This window comes from Balaenoptera borealis (genome assembly GCF_965194805.1).
Source record: "Balaenoptera borealis genome assembly, chromosome: X".
NCBI classification, from domain to species: Eukaryota; Metazoa; Chordata; class Mammalia; order Artiodactyla; family Balaenopteridae; genus Balaenoptera; species Balaenoptera borealis.
This window is the reverse complement of record NC_138881.1, coordinates 34,841,422-34,862,442: the sequence shown is the minus strand read 5'-3', so window position 1 is coordinate 34,862,442 and position 21,021 is coordinate 34,841,422. Positions and strand designations below refer to the sequence as shown.

Genomic DNA, 21,021 nt, shown 5'->3' with positions numbered 1-21,021 from the left:
GGAGATGATTATCTACTACTTTGAAATACCAGAGAAAAATAAAATTGGCTTTTGCTAAAAAAAAAAAAAATCAATTAACTGTATTTTATTTAACTACTAAGCCATCCATTGGTGGATTAGAAAGCAACAAACTTTTGTCAAATTTCGTTAACACATTTGCTTTTTTTTATTTTTTAGAATATAGTCTACATCTGGATTAAAAAAGTTTTAAATAAATTTAAGACATATAACAACAGTGGAACCCTTCATCATTCTATGTACAACACGGATAGAATGTCAGTTGGTTCCATTTCGGGTAAGTCCACTTTCTCATAATAACGTTATTACTTTCACTGAAGTGGCAAGCTTCGTACGAGCTGGCACAGTGCCAGCTTACACACTTTGGGGGGTGGTGGCGTGAAAGGGATGGGATAGGGGTACCACAGGACAACTCTACAGTGTAACAGGAAATCATTAATAAAGTAGTACCGGTTACCGACAGACAGTGCTGTTTGTGCGCTTATCACAATGGAATCGCCGAAGTTTCAGAGCAAGGAGGAGATTGGAAATACTTAAGACGGGGCCACGGTTACAAAAAGAAATAGTGCAAACAGGAAAACTGATGCAACCCTAGCAGCGCTGCGGCCTCCACCAGCCCAACGGCAGGGCGGCGGGAGGCTGTGCGCCCGCCCCGCCTTCCCCAGCGCCCAGCTCCGGGCGGCGCTCCCAAATGTGGCAACCCAGCGCCGCGCCCTGGAATGGCCCCTTCTCGGCCCTTCTCCTCCGGAAAGAACAGAAAAGAAACTCCAGGAAAAGCACAGACTGAATGCAGGGCGTCAACTCAGTCCTATTCCCACCAAAGTAGAACACAGCCCCCTCATTCCCTCTCCCCACCCCCGCGGGAGAGAGGGAAGTCCTTGAGCACTAACTACCCCACTTCTTTTGCCACCGCTTTCCTCTCCTCTCCCCAAAGAAGCCCCCTCCTCCATGCAGCCCTGCCGCGTCCCCTGCACGTACGCAGCCCCCCAACTTTGCAGTCTGCCCATCGCGCCCTAGAGCCAGAAAGAAAATAGCTTTGAGGAAAGAGAGGGTGAGAGATGGGGCCGGGAAGGGTGCTGGGCAGCCGCGGGGAACCCGCCTCAGTGCCCCCAATTGCTGAAGCCGATCTCCTGCTTGTATCTATTAGTGAGGATGTTGGCTTTGCGCGTGAGTTTGGAGAGCACAGTGTGCAGCCCGCGCAGGTGGTAGTGGAACTGCTGTTCCAGGTCCTCCTCGCCGGCGTCCGCGCCCTCCAGGTGGCTCAGGTCCACCAGGATGTCCTTGGACTTCCAGGCGCTCCCCTCCTCGCTCCCCGCCGCCGGCGGCGGCTGCTGCAGGACCCCCCACTCGATGTCGTTGCGGATGGACTTGAGCAGCACGTAGTGGCTGTACATGTCCCGGGAGGGCGCGAAAAAGCTGCCGTTGCCGCTGCCCGGGCCGGGGGCCGGGGGCGTGCGCTCCTCCAGGCAGCCGCCACTGCCGCCTACCTCCACGCCGACGCCGTTGTCCAGCCCGGGCTCGGCCAGTGGCACGTCGCGCAGCAGGCTGGGCACCATCACCGTCTGGTCCATGTTGTTCACGGCGCCGATGAAGCGATTCATGGCGTTAAACAGCGAGTGCTTCTGGTTGTAGGTGTCGCAAATCTGCATCATGGTGGCCGCGCGGGCGCCGAAGCACAAGGACGCAGGGGCACGGGATGGCCGGCCGGGGCGAGGTACTGTACGCCTTTCACGCGCTCTCTGAGGCCCGCGCCGGGGTCCTGGCTGCAGCCGGTGCGGCGGGATTCCCGGCTCCTCCTCCGCCCTCTCCAACTCTCGTCTAGATCGCAGCCCGGCCCTGCGGGAAGCACGACTTCTCCTGGCTCTGGCGTCCGGAAGCTCGCGATATCGGCGCGTGGTCTCTGGGTCGAGCCCTGGCCTGGTTGGGAGACGGGAACGAAAGAGCAGATTATTCACGCGGCTAGGGTGCCCGGCGCCCCCACCCGCGCGCACCTCCCTCCCTGGTTAGCTTGTCTGGGACGGCTCCCGGGTGACTCCCAGTAGCCGGACGGTCCCACCTCCTCGCCCCCCGCCCAGGGCCGCGGAGAAAAGGAAGGGGTGCTCCCCACTCCAGTCTCCCTCCGCAAAGCCTGAGTCCAAGCACCCACGCTGACGGGGCAGAGGTGGGGCGGGGGCACGCACTTCCTCCGGAGCCTCGAGATCCCCTGCTGCTGGGTAGCTCAGTGTTCCCGCTGCTGGCTGCTGCTGCCGGCGGACGCTGCTGCGGTCAGTGGCCGAACTGTGACTGCGGGCGGTGGTGGTGGCGTCGGCCCCCTACCCATCCCAGGTGCTCAATTTATAGAGCCCCGGAAAGGTGTCGCCGGCGCTCAAGGCCACCCCCCCGTGCCTCCTCCTCCCGCCTCCCCGGTAGCGCGGAGATAAAAGGCCCGAGCTGGGGATGACCGCGAGTAACACTCCAAGCCCTTTCTACAGCGGGGGCGGGGCGCGCCGGGCCAGCCCCGCCTCTCGCCTGATACCCGGGCGGAGGGAGGGCGCAGTGGCAGGGCAGGGCAGGGCAGAGGAGGGACAGAACAGCCGCACCCAGCCATCGCCGAGTGCAGAGCAGGCCAGCTTGGGGGGAGGGCCAGGCACAGTGCGGGTAAAGAAGGTGCCGGCGTCCGGTCTGGCAAGAGGGCGGGCTGGAGTGCGGGGGGATGGGTGCGCCTTGCTCACGCTCCCAGGGTGGGATGACCGAAGTGCAGGTGCCCAGGTTGTAAAGTGAGGCCCCCAACCCCGCATCTATGCTGGCAGTGGCCCGGAAACTACCGATCCGGTTTATTAATAGCCGTCGGGGAAGAGGGACCCGCAGCAGCAGCAACTCCATCCCGAGACTCTTACGTAAGAAGGGTGACTGGGCATGCCGGGTGCACGTGGACGCGTGGTGCTCCCGCCGTGGCCCTGGCCTTGGCCAGCTGCTGGGGGAGGGGGACCTCGGAGGCTTTTGCCTCCCTGCTGGCGAGGTCTTTCCCAATATTTCCTGTAACAGCCTTTGCCAGGGATGAAGAGCGACCCACCATCGGATCTGCACATTTTTCCAAGAGATCAGATGTGACAGTGCGGTGAAGCAGCCAAATTCCTGACTTTTGTCCAAGTCCCACTACTCAGAGATCCCAGGCCCCAGGCCGTGTGGCCTTTTGGCTGCCAAAGGGCCAGGAGAGAGTGACAGTAGGTAGGTCCGGTGTTGGGTGTCTTTCATCATTTAACAGAAAAGGGGGGAGGTGTCCAATATTTTTTTAGGAGGGGAGTTTGAAATGTACCTTTCCAAAAATAGTTCTTAAAACGCAAGGTCATTTAATAGGGCCTAAACTAGCTACCAAATCGCTGGATTTAACTTTTAAGAGCCTTGCACCTTCAATTTCACTTTGAGACTCCAAACCACAGCCTGTTTTCATTTTTGTTTCACCATCTCAATCCCCATGCCATGTCTGTCCTTCATACACCAGTCTTCTCCAACAGTCCTACAGATAATTCAAGAAGACTCAAGTTTCTAATTTTGAATCTCTTTTCTCTAAAACCTTTCAGGGGTGCTTTTAGTACACTGTTTTTTCACAGGACAAAAAGTGCCAAAAGGGAGAAGCAAATAATAAGAGGTTTATTTTTTCCCTGTTTCTTTCACCTTAATAATATATATTTAATTTTTTCCCACAGCAAACCATCTTTCTAATTGTCTTTTGAATGAAACTGTGACTTGGTGCGACAAGGGCTGGACAGGAGTCAGTGACTTCTGGAGACAGAGCTCAGCCTGGGGAGCCCCCTTCCCAGGGCTTATTAGCTCTGCCAGATCATAGCCCTTGTTTTCTTATCTAGAAAAACTGGAATCATGTTACCTGCTCAACCTATCAGGGGCTTTGGGAGAATCAATGGAAAGGAAAATATAGAGCAAAAAAGCATTATATAAATTTCAAGTATTAAAATAATCTCACCCCCCTCTTTACACACGTGGAGACTTGCAAACTCTTCCGGCCCCAGTTTCCTTATCAATAAAATGGAGCTTCTCCCATGGGCTGTGCCAGATTTGGGGTGAATAAGATAATAGATGTACAAATTATTATGTAAATACAAAGTACTTTACAAAGATGAAATTGTACTTTATGTAGGATCTTATCATGGTCTAAAGGTGTTTATGTGAAGAGTCAGAAACCTTAAAATGTGGAAATGGTCTATGATGATCCACAGACCCTTCCCCCCATTGCTTAGGCAACCGGCAAGTACAAAATAGTCCAGCTTGATTTTAAGCCCTTATGTGCAATGACATACAAAAAGCATTGCAAGAAGTAATCTCGAAAAAAACCCACACACACATCCAGTTTCCAACAACTGATCCTCTATAAATTAAAACGTTTTTTGTCTCCCATGACAGACCCTCTGGATATTTTAAGTCCGTATACCTCTGATGAAAACTTAGTATTCAAATCTGAGTTACTAAATGCCGGGATCCTGCCTCTTTTCTTCCCAGTTTCAGCAAAGTGTGATAATGACTCGCAGAAAACGGAAATTCAAGTGATCTAGCAAACGGATCCCAGCAAAAAACGCCCAGCTTGGGAGAAAGCCCCTAATGCCTTCTTTTTGGCCTCCACTCCTCCCCGGTCTGTTTCCTTCCTTCTTCTGGTGTCGAGGTCACTCTCCATCCCCCAGTTTCTTGACTCCTGTTCTTTCACATTTCTTAAACACTATAAGAGAAAGATGGCTCATGCACCTGCTTGCAAAACTTCCCAAACCGGGCCTTCTCGGCTCCCGCAGGGCCAGAAGAACAACTCACGCCCACCCCGGTAACTCCTGAACGGAAAGGTCCGGAGCCAGAGCTCCCGGCCCTTGGAATCACCCCACCACCGCCCCTCCGGCTTCAGCCAATCAGGTGCCGTCAAGGAATATTATGCAAATAAGCCTTCGTGCCCCAGCCAGTCAGGAGCCACGGCCCCCTCCCCCCAGCGTCCTCTTTCACCCCAGCCGAGCCGAAGTGGCGGCGGCGTCCCCGGCAACCGGAGCGCCGCCAATTTTCCCCTCCACTTGCGCCTGGAAAAAAAAATTAAAATGGTTCCTTGGGGTCACCTGGGAGGGGAGCGGGCGGGTCTGGCCCGGCCGGAGGCGAAGAGCCTCTGCGGTTGCCCTAGGCGCTTTCCCGGTTGCAATCCGGAACAGGCTGGAGATGCTGAGCAACCTGCCCAGGCCTCATTTTGCCTCTGGAAAACAGAAGTCGTCTGGTGAGCAAACAACTTTTGAGTACTTTTTGCAGGCCAGCAGGCTCCAGGCCTCTGGTCTCTGCTTCCTCTCCAATACGCTAAATTCTCAGTAAAAGCTTTGTCTGGAGTCTGGCACCCACCCCACTTCTTGGTCCACAGCTCCAACTCCGGAGCTCAGTTCAGATTCTTAATGCCCACATTTCCCTTCTTACTTCAGCAACCATAACATCACGTTTTGCTGGTCCATCTCCCAAAAAGCGTTCACAAATGACCCCTTCTGTGTCCTTTGGATAGTTCCGGGAAAGATGGCATTCAAAGTAACCAGAAATTCATAAACAAAATACAGAACAACAATAAACTGGTCAAAGAAGGCACATTGGAGAAATAAGAGATTTGGCCTAGAGCTGGTGGGAGGGTGGTATCCTTGAAAAGCTAGAAACCAGCCCAACTCAAGATAGTGGAGACTCTGGATTACTTTGAGGTAGAAATTAGAAGGAACCACTTCATGCTAAGTGTCGTAGAAATATGACAATCAGACTGGCTTGTTAAAGGCCATCTAGTCCAGCCATCCACTTGTGCTGAAATTGCTCACAACATCCCCACCAAGTGGTCACCCTGGCCCACATTCTTGTAATTTCCATCTTCTAGGTTAGTTCTCCCATCTTGGAGCCCTCTGGGAGGCCATGCAGCCCACCGTCAGATATCAATAGATAGGGTCTCCAATCCACTCTTTTTCAAGCCAGCTATTCCAAGTTCCTGCAGCAGTTTTTCGTGGTCTCTCTGAAGTTGCTCATCCATCCTGCTCACCGTCTCTGGAAGTAGCTCCACTTTGCTTGTAAGTGTGGCATCTGGAATTCATTCAAGCACCATCTTTTCTAGGACAGAATGGAGTGACGTGGCCACCTATTTTACTATAAATGGTAACTTTTCTAGATCATATTGATTGCACACAAGTGCTTGGAACTTAGACATGTTAACACATTTTAACTTCACAACAACCCTGAGAAGGAAGTAAGGATCACAGAGTTTAAGTAGCCAAAGTAGCAGAACTGGGATTTGACCTAGTTTGCTGATGCCAGAACCAATGTTCCTTCTACTACCCAACAAATATCTATTTCTTACAATGCTGCCTACTATTTAAATGGACTTCTTTTAACTGCTACATCCATATGCAGCTGGTTAACAAAATTCTATGTATCCCGTTCTTTTTTTTTTTTTTTTTAATTGCAGTATAGTTGATTTACAATGTGTCAGTTTCAGGTGTATAGCAAAGTGATTCAGTTATACATGTATATATGTTCCTTTTCAGGTTCTTTTCCCTTATAGGTTATTACAAAATATTGAGTAGAGTTCCCTGTGCTATACAGTAGGTCCTTGTTGGTTATCTGTTTTATATATAGTAGTGTGTATCTGTTAACTCCAAACCTCTAATTTATCCCTCCTCCCCCCTTTCCCCTTTGGTAACCATAAATTTGTTTTCTATGTCTGTGGGTCTATTTCTGTTTTGTAAATAAGTTCATTTGTATCATTTGTTTTTTAGATTCCACATATAAGCGATATAAGATATTTGTCTTCCTCTGGCTAACTTCACTTAGTATGATAATCTCTGGGTCCATCCATGTTGCTGCAAATGGCATTATTTCGTTCTTTTTTAATGGCTGAGTAATATTCCATTGTATATATATACCACATCGTCTTTACCATTCATCTGCCAACGGATGTTTAGGTTGCTCCCATGTCTTGGCTATTGTCAGTAGTGCTGCAATGAAGATTGGGGTGCATGTATCTTTTCAAATTATGGTTTCCTCTGCTTATATGCCCAGGAGTGGGATTGCTGGATCATATGGTAGCTCTATTTTTAGTTTTTTAAGGAACCTCCATACTGTTCTCCATAGTGGCTGTACCAGTTTACATTCCCACCAACAGTGTAGGAGGGTTTCTGTTTTCCACATCCTCTCCAGCATTTATTATTTGTAGACTTTTTGATGATGGCCATTCTGACCAGTGTGAACTGATACCTCATTGTGGTTTTGATTTGCATTTCTCTAATAATTAGCGATGTTGAGCATTTTTTCATGTGCCTGTTAGCCATCTGTATGTCTTCTTTGGAGAAATGTCTGTTTAGATCTTCTGCCCATTTTTTGATTGGGTTGTTGGCTTTTTTGATATTGAGCTATATGAGTTGTTTGTATATTTTGGAAATTAATCCCTTGTCGGTCACATCGTTTGCAAATATTATCTCCCATCCTATAGGTTGTCTTTTCGCTTTGTTTATCATTTCCTTTGCTGTGCAAAAGCTTTTAAGTTTAATTAGGTCCCATTTGTTTATTTTTGTTTTTATTTCCATTACTCTAGGAGACGGATCCAAAAAGATATTGCTGCAATTTATGTCAAAGAGTGTTCTGCCTATGTTTTCCTCTAGGAGTTTTGTAGTATCCGGTCTTACTTTTAGGTCTTTAACCCCTTTTGAGTTTTTGTATATGGTGTTAGAGAATGTTCTAATTTCATTCTTTTACATGTAGTTGTCCAGTTCTCTGTATCCCATTCTTGAGCAGGGCAGATCTTTTTGGACCAAAGTACAGAACTTTTAATTATCTTACTTAAACTTTATCTCATTAGATTTAGCCCATTACTTCAGCCTGTTTCAATATTTTAGGTCCTAATTTGGTGCTCTAATGTGTTTGGGTCTTACCCATACATTTGATAACTATCCTACATATTCATCCAAGTTATTGATAATTTACAGGCAGCACTGGCTGGGCAAAGGGCAAAGTACTTTGGAACATTTGAAAAGCTTCTTCAGCTTGATATCAGCCCATTAATTAGCATCTTTAATTAATTAATTAATTAGCACCTTTTGGCGTATGTTGTTTCAGCCAGCTATGAATCATGTTAATTGTATAATCATCTAGCCTATATTTTTCTTCTTGACCACAGAATATTATGAGAGGCCTTGCTAAATGCCTTGCTAGAGTCCCAAGTTAATGGCCAGTTTTTCTTTTATGGAATCGGGAAGAAGGGCATTTTTGTCATCTGCCATGGAGGAGCCACTGTCACATGATACAAAAATGCAGAAATCGCATCATAATATTCCAAGTTAAAATTGTAGGGGGTGGTATTTAATCTCAATGTAATCGTCATTATAGGAAACACCCTCATGAAGATTTAGTTGGGAGAAGATAGGGAGATGCTAAAACCTGGAAACATGGCAGTAGTGAGTCTGCTGGCCTCCAACCTTAAGCTTTCAGGTTCTGGCATGTCTGAATATGTTGTGGTTAGCATTTTGTCCCAATATTATTTTTAAAAAGCCTCTTTATTATTTTTTTGACTTTTTATTTTATATTGGAGTATAGCCGATTAACAATGTTATGATAGTTTCAAGCGCACAGCAAAGTGACTCAGCCATACATATACATGTATCCATTCTCCCCCAAACTCCCCTCCCATCCAGGATGCCACATAACATTGAGCAGAGTTCCCTGTAAAATACAGTAGGTCCTTTTTAAATATAGCAGTGTGTACATATCAATCCCAAACTCCCTAACTATCCCTTCCCTCCACCCTTCCCCCTCACGCCCCGTAACCATAAGATCATTCTCTAAGTCTGTGAGTCCGTTTCTGTCTTATAAATACGTTCATTTGTATCATTTCTTTTTAGATTCTGCATATAGGCGATATCATACGATATTTCTCTTTGTTTTACAATTAGTAGAAATTTGGAAACAAATTCATGTGTACACCATTAATAAGCGACTTTGTCATAATTATCATGGTTATAATTGTCGTTTTGTTCCTGGAAGAATATTAGACAGGGAAACGTTTTCCATCTTTAAGACACAGAACGTCTCGTGTAATTTCATTTTGTGCCAAGTGGGTGATTGCTTGGCTGGAAGTAGAAAGTGTTTGTTTGTGGCACAGAGTTCAGTCAGCAATATTTATCAAAAATGTTTATTTGGGACTACACAGTATCTTTAGAAACGACTTACTTGGTTTCTGTTGGAGGGGCTCAAATATCATTGCAATCCTGATTTAAACTATAGATGAGGGACTTCCCTGGTGGCACAGTGGTTAAGAATCCGCCTGCCAATGCAGGGGACACAGGTTCCATCCCTGGTTGGGGAAGATCCCACATGCCGCAGAGCAACTAAGCCTGTGCCCCGCAACTACTGAGCCTGCGCTCTAGAGCCTGTGAGCCACAACTACTGAGCCCACGTGCCACAACTACTGAGCTCATGTGCCATGGCTACTGAAGCCCGTGCACCTAGAGCCCGTGCTCCGCAACAAGAGAAGCCACCGCAATGAGAGGCCCACGCACCGCAACTAGAGAACACCCACGCACAGCAATGAAGACACAACGCAGCCAAAAATAAATAAATAAATAAAATTTATTTTAAAAAAACTATAAGTGGAAATGCTGAGGTGATTCACATAGTAATTAGATTTGGGGTTTTAGAAAGAACAACCTTGATTTACTTAACAAAAAGTCTATAAGAGAAAAAATGAACAACGTTGCTGTGTATGAAAACTTCTCTCTCTCATTTAGTCTCCTTCACTAGCAGATTATCTAAATCATTGGGCTTTGGATTCAGAATCCAGAATATTACAAATTGAAGATTCCTAGGAATCTACTAAGTATTAAATTAAGAAATTCTAATGTGGGTTTAGGGTTTGTTCATTCCCTCCTGTTTTTTCATTTAGTTTCAGACACCATGTTCAGCTTTGTTAGCTCCAGATTGAAGCAAACTGATGCCGCTAAGAATGACCATTTCAGCTGCTTTTATAAATGTCACTCTTGACCTATTCTAGGGACCAGACCTCTGTACATTCAACCAATTGGTTCAAGTACTTTGCATTTCTTTGTACCATTTGTGTAATTCCTCCAAAGCTGGAAAATAGAGTGCTTGGGTTATTACTATCTAATGTCATGTTTACTCAAAATTCTATTTTTTATTTATTCAGGCATAAGGTATTAATTTGCCTTCCTTCTAGAACACAACTCTTAACCTATCTTCCAGACAGAAAGTCTCCTCTCCCCTCCCCTTGCCCCCGCTCCTCCCCCTCCCCCTCCCCCTCCCCCCCCGCCCACCACTCTCCCTCGCCTCCCCTCCCTCCCTGCTCCTACCCCCCTCCTCTCTCTCTGCCCACCACAGGGCCAGAAATTGAAATGGGAGGAATGCTTAATAGGAGTATGATGTACTCCCAAGTCTCGAACTATTTTGGAATCCTTCTATGATCCATTCCAAACAATGAGGTGTGCAAGGAGGTCAAGTTCACCTACAAGATACTGTATATGATGGTATAATATCAATAAGTTAACCACAGAAAAAATTAAACCCACCACACATTGCGAAGTAAGTGATTAATTCCAAAATTATGACAGCATTCTTATTAAGGCCATAGAAACATCCAAGTAAATTTGTGTTATAATACCAAAATTAGGTAGAAATAGGTTTTCTCTAACAAACATTCTATCTACTTGAGAGGGTGGAGGTGTCAGATCACATAGTGTAGTGGAAAGAGCAAAGCTTCTGGAGTCAGACCCATCCCCATCTCCCACCCCACAACCCCCAGGTGTAAATCACTCCTCTGCCACTTCCTAGCCTGTGGGCTCAGAGAAGACACATACCCTCTGTAAGCCTCAGTTTCCTCACCTTGCAGAGTTAATGGAAGCATTAAAGATGAAGTATGCACCTTACAGAATATCAAGCATATGGTAGGCTGTTAATATGTCACCTGGCTATGATATATTTTCACTGTATATTGTATTAGTCTATATCATGAGGCTGTATATGAGAATTGTGAATGACAATAAATACCTGTATTTTCTTGTAGCTCATCTATCTTTTGTAGTGTGAAGAACTGTTTGGGGCCTTGGACCTCTTCCGCTTGCAAGTTTTTGGGATACATGATGTCTTGTTTTTTCTTTTCTCCTTCCTCCCCCCTCCCTCCCCCCTCCCTCCCCCCTCCCTCCCCTCCCCCCTCCCCTCCCCTCCCCTCCCCTCCCCTCCCCTCCCCTCCCCTCCCCTCCCCCTCCCTCCCCTCCCCCCTCCCCTCCCCTCCCCTCCCCTCCCCTCCCCTCCCCTCCCCTCCCCTCCCCTCCCCTCCCCCTCCCTCCCCTCCCCCCTCCCCTCCCCTCCCCTCCCCTCCCCTCCCCTCCCCTCCCCCTCCCTCCCCTCCCCCCTCCCCTCCCCTCCCCTCCCCTCCCCTCCCCTCCCCTCCCCCTCCCCTCCCCCTCCCCTCCCCCTCCCCTCCCCCCTCCCCTCCCCCTCCCCTCCCCCTCCCCTCCCCCTCCCCTCCCCCTCCCCTCCCCCTCTCCTCCCCCTCCCCTCCCCCCTCCCTCCTCCCCTCCCCCCTCCCCCTCCCTCCCCCCTCTTTCTTTCTTTTTCTTTCCTTCTTTCTTTTCTTTTCTTTCCTTCCGTCCTTCCTTTCTTGTCCGTTCTGTCACTATGCTTTCTCTCAGCACACATTCCTTTTTTTCTTTTTTTTAAAGAAAGTTATTTATTTATTTGTTTTTATTTTTGGCTACATTAGGTTTTCGTTGCTGTGTGTGCGCTTTCTCTAGTTGTGGCGAGTGGGGGCTACTCTTCGTTGCAGTGCGCAGACTTCTCATTGTCTTGGCTTCTCTTGTTGCAGAGCAGGGGCTCAAGGCGTGCAGGCTTCAGTAGTTGTGGCCCATGGGCTTAGTTGCTCTGTGGCATGTGGGATCTTCCCGGGCCAGGGCTCAAACCCGTGTCCCCTGCATTGGCAAGCGGATTCTCAACCACTGCGCCACCAGGGAAGCCCTCAGCACACATTCTTAAAACAGTTCACAAATTCCTCATCATACATAACGTGAACATTTACCACATTCATGGTTTAGATCTCTCAAACTTATTTAGCCAAGAAAGGTAGTATTTGAAGAACAAATAATTTAAAGAGAAATCGTAAGTGAAAGGAGGAGAGGAGGTTAGCCATGCAGATAGCTGGGGGGAAAGCAGGGCAAACAGGAAACAGCCAGTGCAAAGGCCTTGAGGCAGAGGCACGCTTGAAATATTCAAGGAATGACAAAGAGGCCAGTGTGGCAGTAGCAGATAGAGATAGTGATGAGATCCGAAAGGCAATGGGATCAGATCACAGAGGGATTTGTAAGCTGTTTTAAAGACTTTAGCTCTTACTGGAGGAAGAGGTGTCATTGGAGTGTTTTGAGCAAAAGCATGACATGCTTTGATTTACATATGAAAAGAACCCTGTATTATTCTCTGGGTTGAGAATAGTCTCCAGAGGAGCAAGGGTGGAAACTAGATGGGCAGTTAGAAGACCACTGAAATCATCCAGGAGAGAGATGAAAGTGGCTTAAACAAAGATGGCAGTGGTGAGAAGTGGTTGTGTTCTAGGTATATTTAAAAAGTTGAGCCAGTAAAATCTGCTGATGGATTGCATTTAGGTGTCAGAAAAAAAGATAATCAAGGAAGACAAGTTTTTGATCCAAGCAACCAAAAAGAGCTAACACTGAAATGGGAAAGAGTCCTGGCAGAGCATGTTTGAATGAGAGGATCAAGAATCCAATTTTAAACATGTTAATTTCAAGATACATATTATACATCAAGCAGAGACACTGCATAGGTGGTCAGATATCAGCATTGAATCATAGTATTTTTTAAGTGCTGCCCCAAATTCTAGTTTTCATAAGAGTGCAATGGATCAAAAAGGTTTTGATTATAAAAAACCCACCACCAACAGTAACTATCCCTGACCCCCTCACCAGCACACCATCCCTCTTGTTCCCTTCACGGGCTACCTTCCCCAGAGTTGCCTAAGCATCTCTGTCACCTCCTTTTCAGTCCTCAGCCCACTCCACTCTGGCTTCCAGAGCCATCACTCCACAGAAGTTGCTTTTGCTGGTGCTACTAGTGACTGTCCATGGTGCAAATCAAGGTTTCAGTTCTGCTGCTTGATGTTGTCAGCACTTGACACTGCCGACCACATCCTCATTGGACTGTGCTCTTTCCTCAGCTTCTATGTTTTCCTCCTTTCTCTCTTGCTCAGTCTCCATTGCTAGTTTATCCTCCTCTACCCAGTCTTTAAATGTTGGAGTTCATAAGGACTCCCTGTTAGACCCTGTTCTCTTCTCCCCTTGTTCTTTTACCCTGGGCAGTGCCATGGTGTCAAATGTCATCCATATGTGGTTGACTCAAAACTATGTGTCTCGGGGCTTCCCTGGTGGCGCAGTGATTAAGAATCCGCCTGCCAGTGCAGGGGACACGGGTTCGAGCCCTGGTCCGGGAGGATCCCACATGCCGCGGAGCAACTGAGCCTGTGCACCACAGCTACTGAGCCTGCGCTCAAGAGCCCGTGCTCCTCAAAGAGAGAGGCCACCGCAGTGAGAGGCCCGCGCACCACAACGAAGGGTAGCCCCGGCTCGCCACAACTAGAGAAAGCCCGCATGCAGCAATGAAGACCCAACTCAGCCAGAAATAAATAAATAAAATAAATAAATTTAAAAAAATATGTGTCTCTAGCCGAGACCCCTCTTCTTAGCCTCTGACCCATATTTTCACCCCATTTCTCCACAGTCATGCCTCCCAGGCATCTCAATCTCAACATGTCCAAAACCATACTTTCACTGCTGCCAAGCCTGCTTCCCTTAAGTATCACATTTCTCATGAAATGGCACCATTATCCAGCCAGTTAGTTACATATGCCAGAAACTTGGAAGTCACCCTGGACATCTTTCTCTTCTTCATCCTTCACATCCAATTAGTCACAAAGTCCTAAACGTATCTCAGATCTGTCACCTTCAGCTCCCTTGCTTTGTGTTTGGCTGGCTCATTCTTGTCTTTCAGATCTAGACTCAAGGGTCTTCTCTAATCACCCTACCTAAGACAAATCTCTCTCAGCTGCTCCGTATCCCAGCCCTGTGGAGCTGCTCTTCTGAGCACTGGGACGCCAGCAGCAGCTGGTAGGACCCCTCTACAAAGGTCTGAGCAGCAACTTCTTGGAGCCTCTTGTCTGACCTCTTAGGTTTGAGTAATGCCAACCTCTCCTTTCTTGTTCCCCCAACCTTATGAGTGGCAGCTGCTTCTTACAGCTATTATCTCTGCACTGCCTCAATTTTGCCCTTTTGTTCTTTCAGCCCTCCACCACCTGTGTAATTAAATTCCAACATTAAAACCTCTCTGTTAAAATACCTAGGGCAGTTTCTGTTTTCTCGGATGGGCCTTACTGACACAACAACTTTGGTTATGAGTCCATTTGGGTTTTTTTAATCTTTCCTTAAGTCATTTTTAATGCTTTTTATCTGCCTGGAAAATTATCCATTTTATCCACAGAGTTGTGTCAAGTATTTTCTTCTAGTTCTTTCAAGATCCTCTGTTTCTATGATAATAAACCTAATCTCATTCGTAGATTTTTGTATTCATTCTCATAGTCATACTTTTTTCTCATTTAGGCCATTTAGCTTTTTGTCCCCTTTCTGAAGAAACAACTGCTTTTGAATTGATTTATGAATTCTGTCATTTTTTCTAATTTACTATATATATATATTTTTAACATCTTTATTGGAGTATAATTGCTTTAAAATGGTGTGTTAGTTTCTGCTTTATAACAAAGTGAATCAGCTATACGTATACTTATATCCCCATATCCCCTCTCTCTTGTGTCTCCCTCCCACCCTCCCTATCCCACCCCTCTAGGTGGTCACAAAGCACCGAGCTGATCTCCCTGTGCCATGCGGCTGCTTCCCACTACCTATCTATTTTACATTTGGTAGTGTATATATGTCCATGCCACTCTCTCACTTCGTCCCAGCTTACCCTTCCCCCTCCCCATGTCCTCAAGTCCATTCTCTACACTTGCATCTTTATTCCTGTCCTGCCCCTAGGTTCTTCAGAACCATTTTCTTTTTAGATTCCATATATATGTGTTAGCATACGATATTTGTTTTTCTCCTTCTGACTTACTTCACTCTGTATGACAGTCTCTAGGTCCATCCACCTCACTACAAATAACTCAATTTCATTTCTTTTTATGGCTGAGTAATAGTCCATTGTATATATGTGCCACATCTTTTTTTTTTAACATCTTTATTGGAGTATAATTGCTTTACAATGTTGTGTTAGTTTCTGCTGTATAACAAAGTGAATCAGCTATATGTATACATATATCCCCATATCCCCTCCCTCTTGCATCTCGCTCCCACCCTCCCTATCCCACCCCTCTAGGTGGTCACAAAGCACCGAGCTGATCTCCCTGTGCTATGCGGCTGCTTCCCACTAGCTATCTATTTTACATTTGATTTTACTATATTTTTTACCTTATGAGTTTCTTCTTTCTGCTTTCCTTTGTTGTTTTGCCAGTTTTTTAAAACTTATTAAGTTGACTATTTAATTCATTTGTTTTCATGTTTCCTATTTAGTAATGAAACTGCTTAAGGGTATGGATTTTTCTTTGATTACTGCTTTAGTTCTTTTAATTATTCTTCTTTAGATAGACTCTATTTGTGGCTTTGATATCTTCTTTGGCCCAAAAGTTACTTGAGATTTTTAAAATTTCTATACAATATAAGTTATTTTAGTTTCTATGCTTGTTATTAAGTTAAGTTTCATTATTTGGGGTCAACAAATATAATCTGCATGATTTCTACTCTGGGAATTTATTAAAGTTTTCTTTGGTTATGCCTTATTCCTTCAATTCTAATATAAACTTGAATTTTACTGCCCTTTTTATTGATTCTAAGACACATTTTAGTGTTTATGAAATGGGACATCTTATCAACAATTAATGGTATCTTGCAGTTACATAATTGGCAGCGTTTTTGCTTTCTTAGTGGAACATAAAATAATGTTAGATTTTATAATCTGATGACATCTTAAATTTGATGAACATGTTTTGTTTAAATCACTCTAAAATTGTAACATACCTCAAAATGTCTACTAAAAGAAAATTGACAATTGTTAAGGTTTTTTCCCTACAGCTATTTTTTTTTTTTTTTGGTTGTGTTGGGTCTTCGTTGCTGCGCGTGGGCTTTCTGTAGTTGCGGCGAGCAGGGACTACGCTTTGTCGCATTGTGCGGGGCTTCTCATTGCGGTGGCTTCTCCTGTTGCGGAGTGCGGGCTCTAGGCACGCAGGCTTCAGTAGTTGTGGCACGCAGTGGCACGCAGGCTCAGTAGTTGTGGCTCGCGGGCTCTAGAGCGCAGGCTCAGTAGTTGTGGTGCATGGGCTTAGTTGCTCCGCAGCGTGTGGGACCTTCCAGGACCAGGGCTCGAACCCATGTCCCCTGCGTTGGCAGGCACATTCTTAACCACTGTGCCACCAGGGAAGCCCTCTACTGCTATTCTTGAATCATTGGTGTATCTTATTGTTGATGAAATCTTAGAACTAAAGACAAAGTCTTTCTTATAGTTCTATGGATACATGAAAAAAAGGAAATATTACCTGTTTTCAGGGTATAAAGTTTAATATATATCTATTCAATCAATTATCTTAATTATGTTATTTAAATCCTCAATAAAACCTTACTTAGATTTTGATGATGCTGGGAGGTGGGGAGTTGGTATACTTGGTCTGTGTTACTGCAGAGTAAGTCAAAGTCTCCAATTTTTGGACATGTTATCAATTTCTCATTGTAGTTCCTTCAGGCTTTTAATGTATGCATGTTGAATATATATTACTTGTTGCACAAATAAGTGTTAGTTCATTATTTGAATTGTACCTTTTATCATTAAAAATTGATTCTCTTTGCCATTTTAATGTGTTTTTAAAAATTTAACCTTACAGGATATTAATTTTGCTGACTAATTTTTCACTTTTGTTCCATTTGCCTGATATTTTGCCCGTTGTTTTAATTTAAATCTCTGTATATCAAGCTGTTTCTATGGTAATTAGATTTTACCAGCTTCCCCATTCCGTGGTTTTTTAATTTCAGTTCATCTCTTGGTTGGCTTGATTTTGTCATCAGGTGATTTTTTTTTTTCCCAAGAAGAGCTTGTGGGTGCAATATTCTGTGAGTTTTTGTAGGTTTTAAAATATATTTCTTTTTTTTTTAATCTGGACAACAGTTAGACTGACTATAACATTATTGGATCACACTCCCTGCCCCAGAACTCTGAATATACCCTACTATCTTCCATGGCTGAGTGTTGCTGTGGAGAAGTCTGAAGTCTCCCTGATTTATTCTAGCTTTTCTTATGGGTGCCCATAAGATTCTATGTATTCATTGAGGTTCAGTAACATTACTTGTATATGTCTATTTACTATTCTAAATCACTTTTTCCCTTGAATTTAGTATACACTCAATCCACAGATTCGTGTCTTCCTTAATTTCAAGCAAGTTTCCTTTAATTTTATCATTGAATATTTTTTCTCCTCTAGGTTTTCTACCCTTTTCTTCTGGAGCTTATCGGTATTCTTTTGTCTCCCTTTCATAGCTGTCACTTTTTTCCTATTTAGTTTCATTTATTTCCCCTTTTCCAATTCATATTGGACAATTTTTTCAAGTCTGTCTCCATATTACTTTCTTCTGATAGCACTAATACCTATTCTACTTTTTGCCTTTCAAATGTGGTGTTTTTTTCCAGCAATCTGAAATACTTCATTTAAAGAAGCATTTTTAAAAATCATGGTGAATAGGTCAATATCTGATAAAATTGGGTTGGGGGTACCTGGGTTGTTTATTAACATCTATATTTTTCTGTATGCTTGGTTTTTAAAAAATAGACTTTTTAATTTTTATTTATTTATTTATTTTTAAATTTACTTATTTTTTTATTTCTTTGGCTGCACCAGGTCTTAGTTGCGGCACGCAGGATCTTCGTTGTGGTGTGTGGGATCTTCAGTTGCGGTGTGTGAATTCTTAGTTGCGGCATACATGTAGGATCTAGTTCCCTGACCAGGGATCAAACCCAGGCCCCCTGCATGGGGAGCACAGAGTCTTAGCCACTGGACCACCAGGGAAGTCCCCGAAATAGACACACACCCACAGCCTCCTCCACTCTCAGCATCCCCCACCAGAGTGGTACATTTGTTACAATCAATGAACCTACATTGACCCATCATTATCACCCAAAGTCCATAGTTTACATTACAAATGTAGTTGTTATTTCTATAATTGTTTTGTTATTATCCATATTTCCTGATTCCTGTCAGTACATTTTATATCTCTTACTCAGCATCTTATCATCCCTTACTATCTCTTCCTTGAGCCCCTTTCCTTTTCCTTGTCAAAAACATATAACTTATTTTTTTTAACTTTTTACTGGCGTATAGTTGATTTACAATGTTGTGTGAGTTTCAGGTGTACAGCAAAGTGATTCAGTTATACATATACATATACATATACCCCCTCTTTTTTAAGATTCTTTTCCCATATAGGCCATTACAGTGTTGAGTAGAGTTCACTGTGCTATACAGTAGGTCCTTGTTAGTTATCTATTGTATATATAGTAGTGTGTATGTGTTAATCCCAGTGTCCCAATTTATCTCTCCCCCCTTACCCCCCTGGTAACCATAAGTTTGTTTTCTACATCTGTGACTCTACTTCTGTTTTGTAAATAAGTTCATTTGTACCCTCTTTTTAGATTCCACATATAAGTGATATCATATGATATTTGTCTTTCTCTGTCTGGCTTACTTCACTCAGTATGACAATCTCTAGGTCCATCCATGTTGCTGCAAATGGCATTATTTTGTCCTTTTTTATGGCTGAGTAATATTCCATTGTATATATGTACCACATCTTCTTTATCCATTCCTCTGTTGATGGACATTTAGGTTGCTTCCATGTCCTGGCTATTGTAAATAGTGCTGCAATGAACATTGGGGTGCATGTATCTTTTCAAATTATGGTTTTCTCTGGGTATATGCCTAGGAGTGGGATTGCTTAGATCATATGGTAGTTCTATTTTTAGTTTCTTAAGGAACCTCCATACTGTTCTCCATAGTAGCTGTATCAATTTACATTCCCACCAACAGTGTAGGAGGGTTCCCTTTTCTCCACACCCTCTCCAGCATTTATTGTCTGTAGATTTTTTGATGATGGCCATTCTGACCAGTGTGAGGTGATACTTCATTGTAGTTAAACATGTAACTTATTTATAATTGTACATTTCTTCTTAATTGAGAGCAGTTTCATTTTTCCAGTTGTGTATTTTTTACTTCTTTACATCTCTCCTAACTTCACATTGAACTCATCAATAAATCACACTGGCTCAATCTTCAAAATATCTCTAGGATATGATTGCATTTTATGCCCCCTTGCAGCTAGGAGAGGTCAGGTCTGGCCAATGATGTGAAAGATGAAATTTCTCAGTGGCTCTCAGGAAAAACTTTTTAAAAGAGGACAGACCACACTGGCATCTGCCTTTCACCTTTTTCTATTTGCCCTTCCTCCCTTCCTACCATTGGAAAAGCAGCTTGGTGCCTCAGATGCAGCATCCATTTGTCACCATAAGGAAGATAACCATATATACCTATAATAAAGCATGAATCTATAAGAAAGTGGGTGTGGTCAGTTTTATGGTATTTGCAAGCTGAACACCATCTTGACTGATGAACACCATAGATAGAATATGTATTAGTTTCCTCTGGCTGCCACAACAAAGTACCACAAACTTGGTGTTTTAAAACAGAAATTTATTCTTTCACTGTCCTAGAGGCCAGAAGTCCAAAATCAAGGTGTCAGCAAGATCACTTCCTTCTGTATGCTCTGAGGGAGGATCTGTTCCAGGCTTCTCTCGTGGTGTCTACAAGCTGCTGGCAATCCTTGGCTTGTATATGCATTACTCTGATCTCTGCTTCTGTCTTCACATGGCCTTCCTCTCTGTTTCTATATATTGTCTTTTGTTGTCTCTTATATGGACACCAGTCTTTGGATTTAGGGTCCACCGTAATCCAGGATGATATCATCTACAGATCCTTACCTTAATTACATCTGCAAAGACCTTTATTCCAAATAAGGCCATATTCTGAGATATGGAGTGGGCATGTCTTTGGTGAGGGGCACTATCTAACCCACTGCGTGTGTGTGTGTGTGTGTGTGTGTGTGTGTGTGTGTGTGTGTGTATGTAGATACATGGGATAATATACATGTATTTTTGTTTTAGAGCAATCCTTTTATTTATGTATTTATTTCTTTATATTTTACTTTTTGCTTGATTCTTCTCCCTCTCTTCCCACATCAAACTACATGATACTAATAATCCATAATCCTGGTTAGCCTATTGTGAATACTTTTATTTTATTTTATTTTATTATTATTTTTTTAAAATTTATTTTTGGCTGTGCTGGGTCTTCGTTGCTGCACGCGGGCTTTCTCTAGTTGCAGCAAGCAGGGGCTTCTCTTGTTGTGGAATGCTTCTCTAGGCGCTTGGGCTTCAGTAGTTGTGGCTCACAGGCTCTAGAGCGCAGGCTCAGTAGTTGTGGCGCACAGGCTTAGTTGCTCCACGGCATGTGGGATCTTCCCGGACCAGGGCTCGAACCCGTGTGCCCTGCATTGGCAGGTGGATTCTTAACCACTGCGCCCCGAGGGAAGTCCCGCGGATACTTTTATTTTATCTACAGACATTTAATCCTATGCAGACAGAATGTATATACACAGATAAACGCATACACATGCACACACACACAGTATTGGTTAGTTATTCTGCATAATGAACTACCCAAAACTCAGTAATTTAATATGGCAGTTACATAATATTATAGTTCATAAATAATGAGATTGGGGTTTGGTCACTCTTGGTTGCTCATACATCTCAGGATCTGCTAGGGGCTCTGCTCTAGATTGGGTTTGTCTGGAATAACTTTTATCTTTG

The 21,021-nt window shown here is 44.3% G+C and overlaps 1 protein-coding gene and 1 long non-coding RNA gene across 5 annotated transcripts in view; one reads left to right on the top strand and one right to left on the bottom strand.

Moving 5' to 3' along the window:
* Nucleotides 1-142: 142 nt before the first annotated feature.
* On the bottom strand, nt 143-2,415 carry MID1IP1 (MID1 interacting protein 1). Of its 3 annotated transcripts, none has more exons than XM_082378266.1 (2): nt 2,165-2,415; nt 143-1,935 (listed from the first exon to the last, which is right to left on the bottom strand). In XM_082378266.1, the coding sequence occupies exon 2, from the start codon at nt 1,668-1,670 to the stop codon at nt 1,119-1,121; it is 552 nt and encodes a 183-aa protein (XP_082234392.1). In that variant the 5' UTR covers nt 1,671-1,935; nt 2,165-2,415; the 3' UTR covers nt 143-1,118. The 3 variants fall into 3 exon arrangements, with proteins under 3 accessions (XP_082234392.1, XP_082234391.1, XP_082234393.1); XM_082378265.1 differs by having other exon boundaries at nt 2,199-2,415; XM_082378267.1 differs by having other exon boundaries at nt 2,075-2,224.
* A 155-nt stretch (nt 2,416-2,570) lies between these two features.
* The window catches only part of LOC309621180, a 34,728-nt gene continuing 16,277 nt past the window's right edge, over nt 2,571-21,021 (top strand). For both annotated transcript variants that reach the window (XR_014239791.1, XR_014239792.1), the window contains exons 1-3: nt 2,571-2,894; nt 3,043-3,225; nt 3,705-5,257. This is a non-coding gene — a long non-coding RNA (uncharacterized lncRNA). The remainder of the gene's footprint in view (nt 2,895-3,042; nt 3,226-3,704; nt 5,258-21,021) is intronic.

Coding starts and splice junctions, on each gene's coding strand:
- MID1IP1 (XM_082378266.1), bottom strand. CDS start 1,670: ATGATGCAGATTTGCGACACCTACAACCAGAAGCACTCGCTGTTTAAC.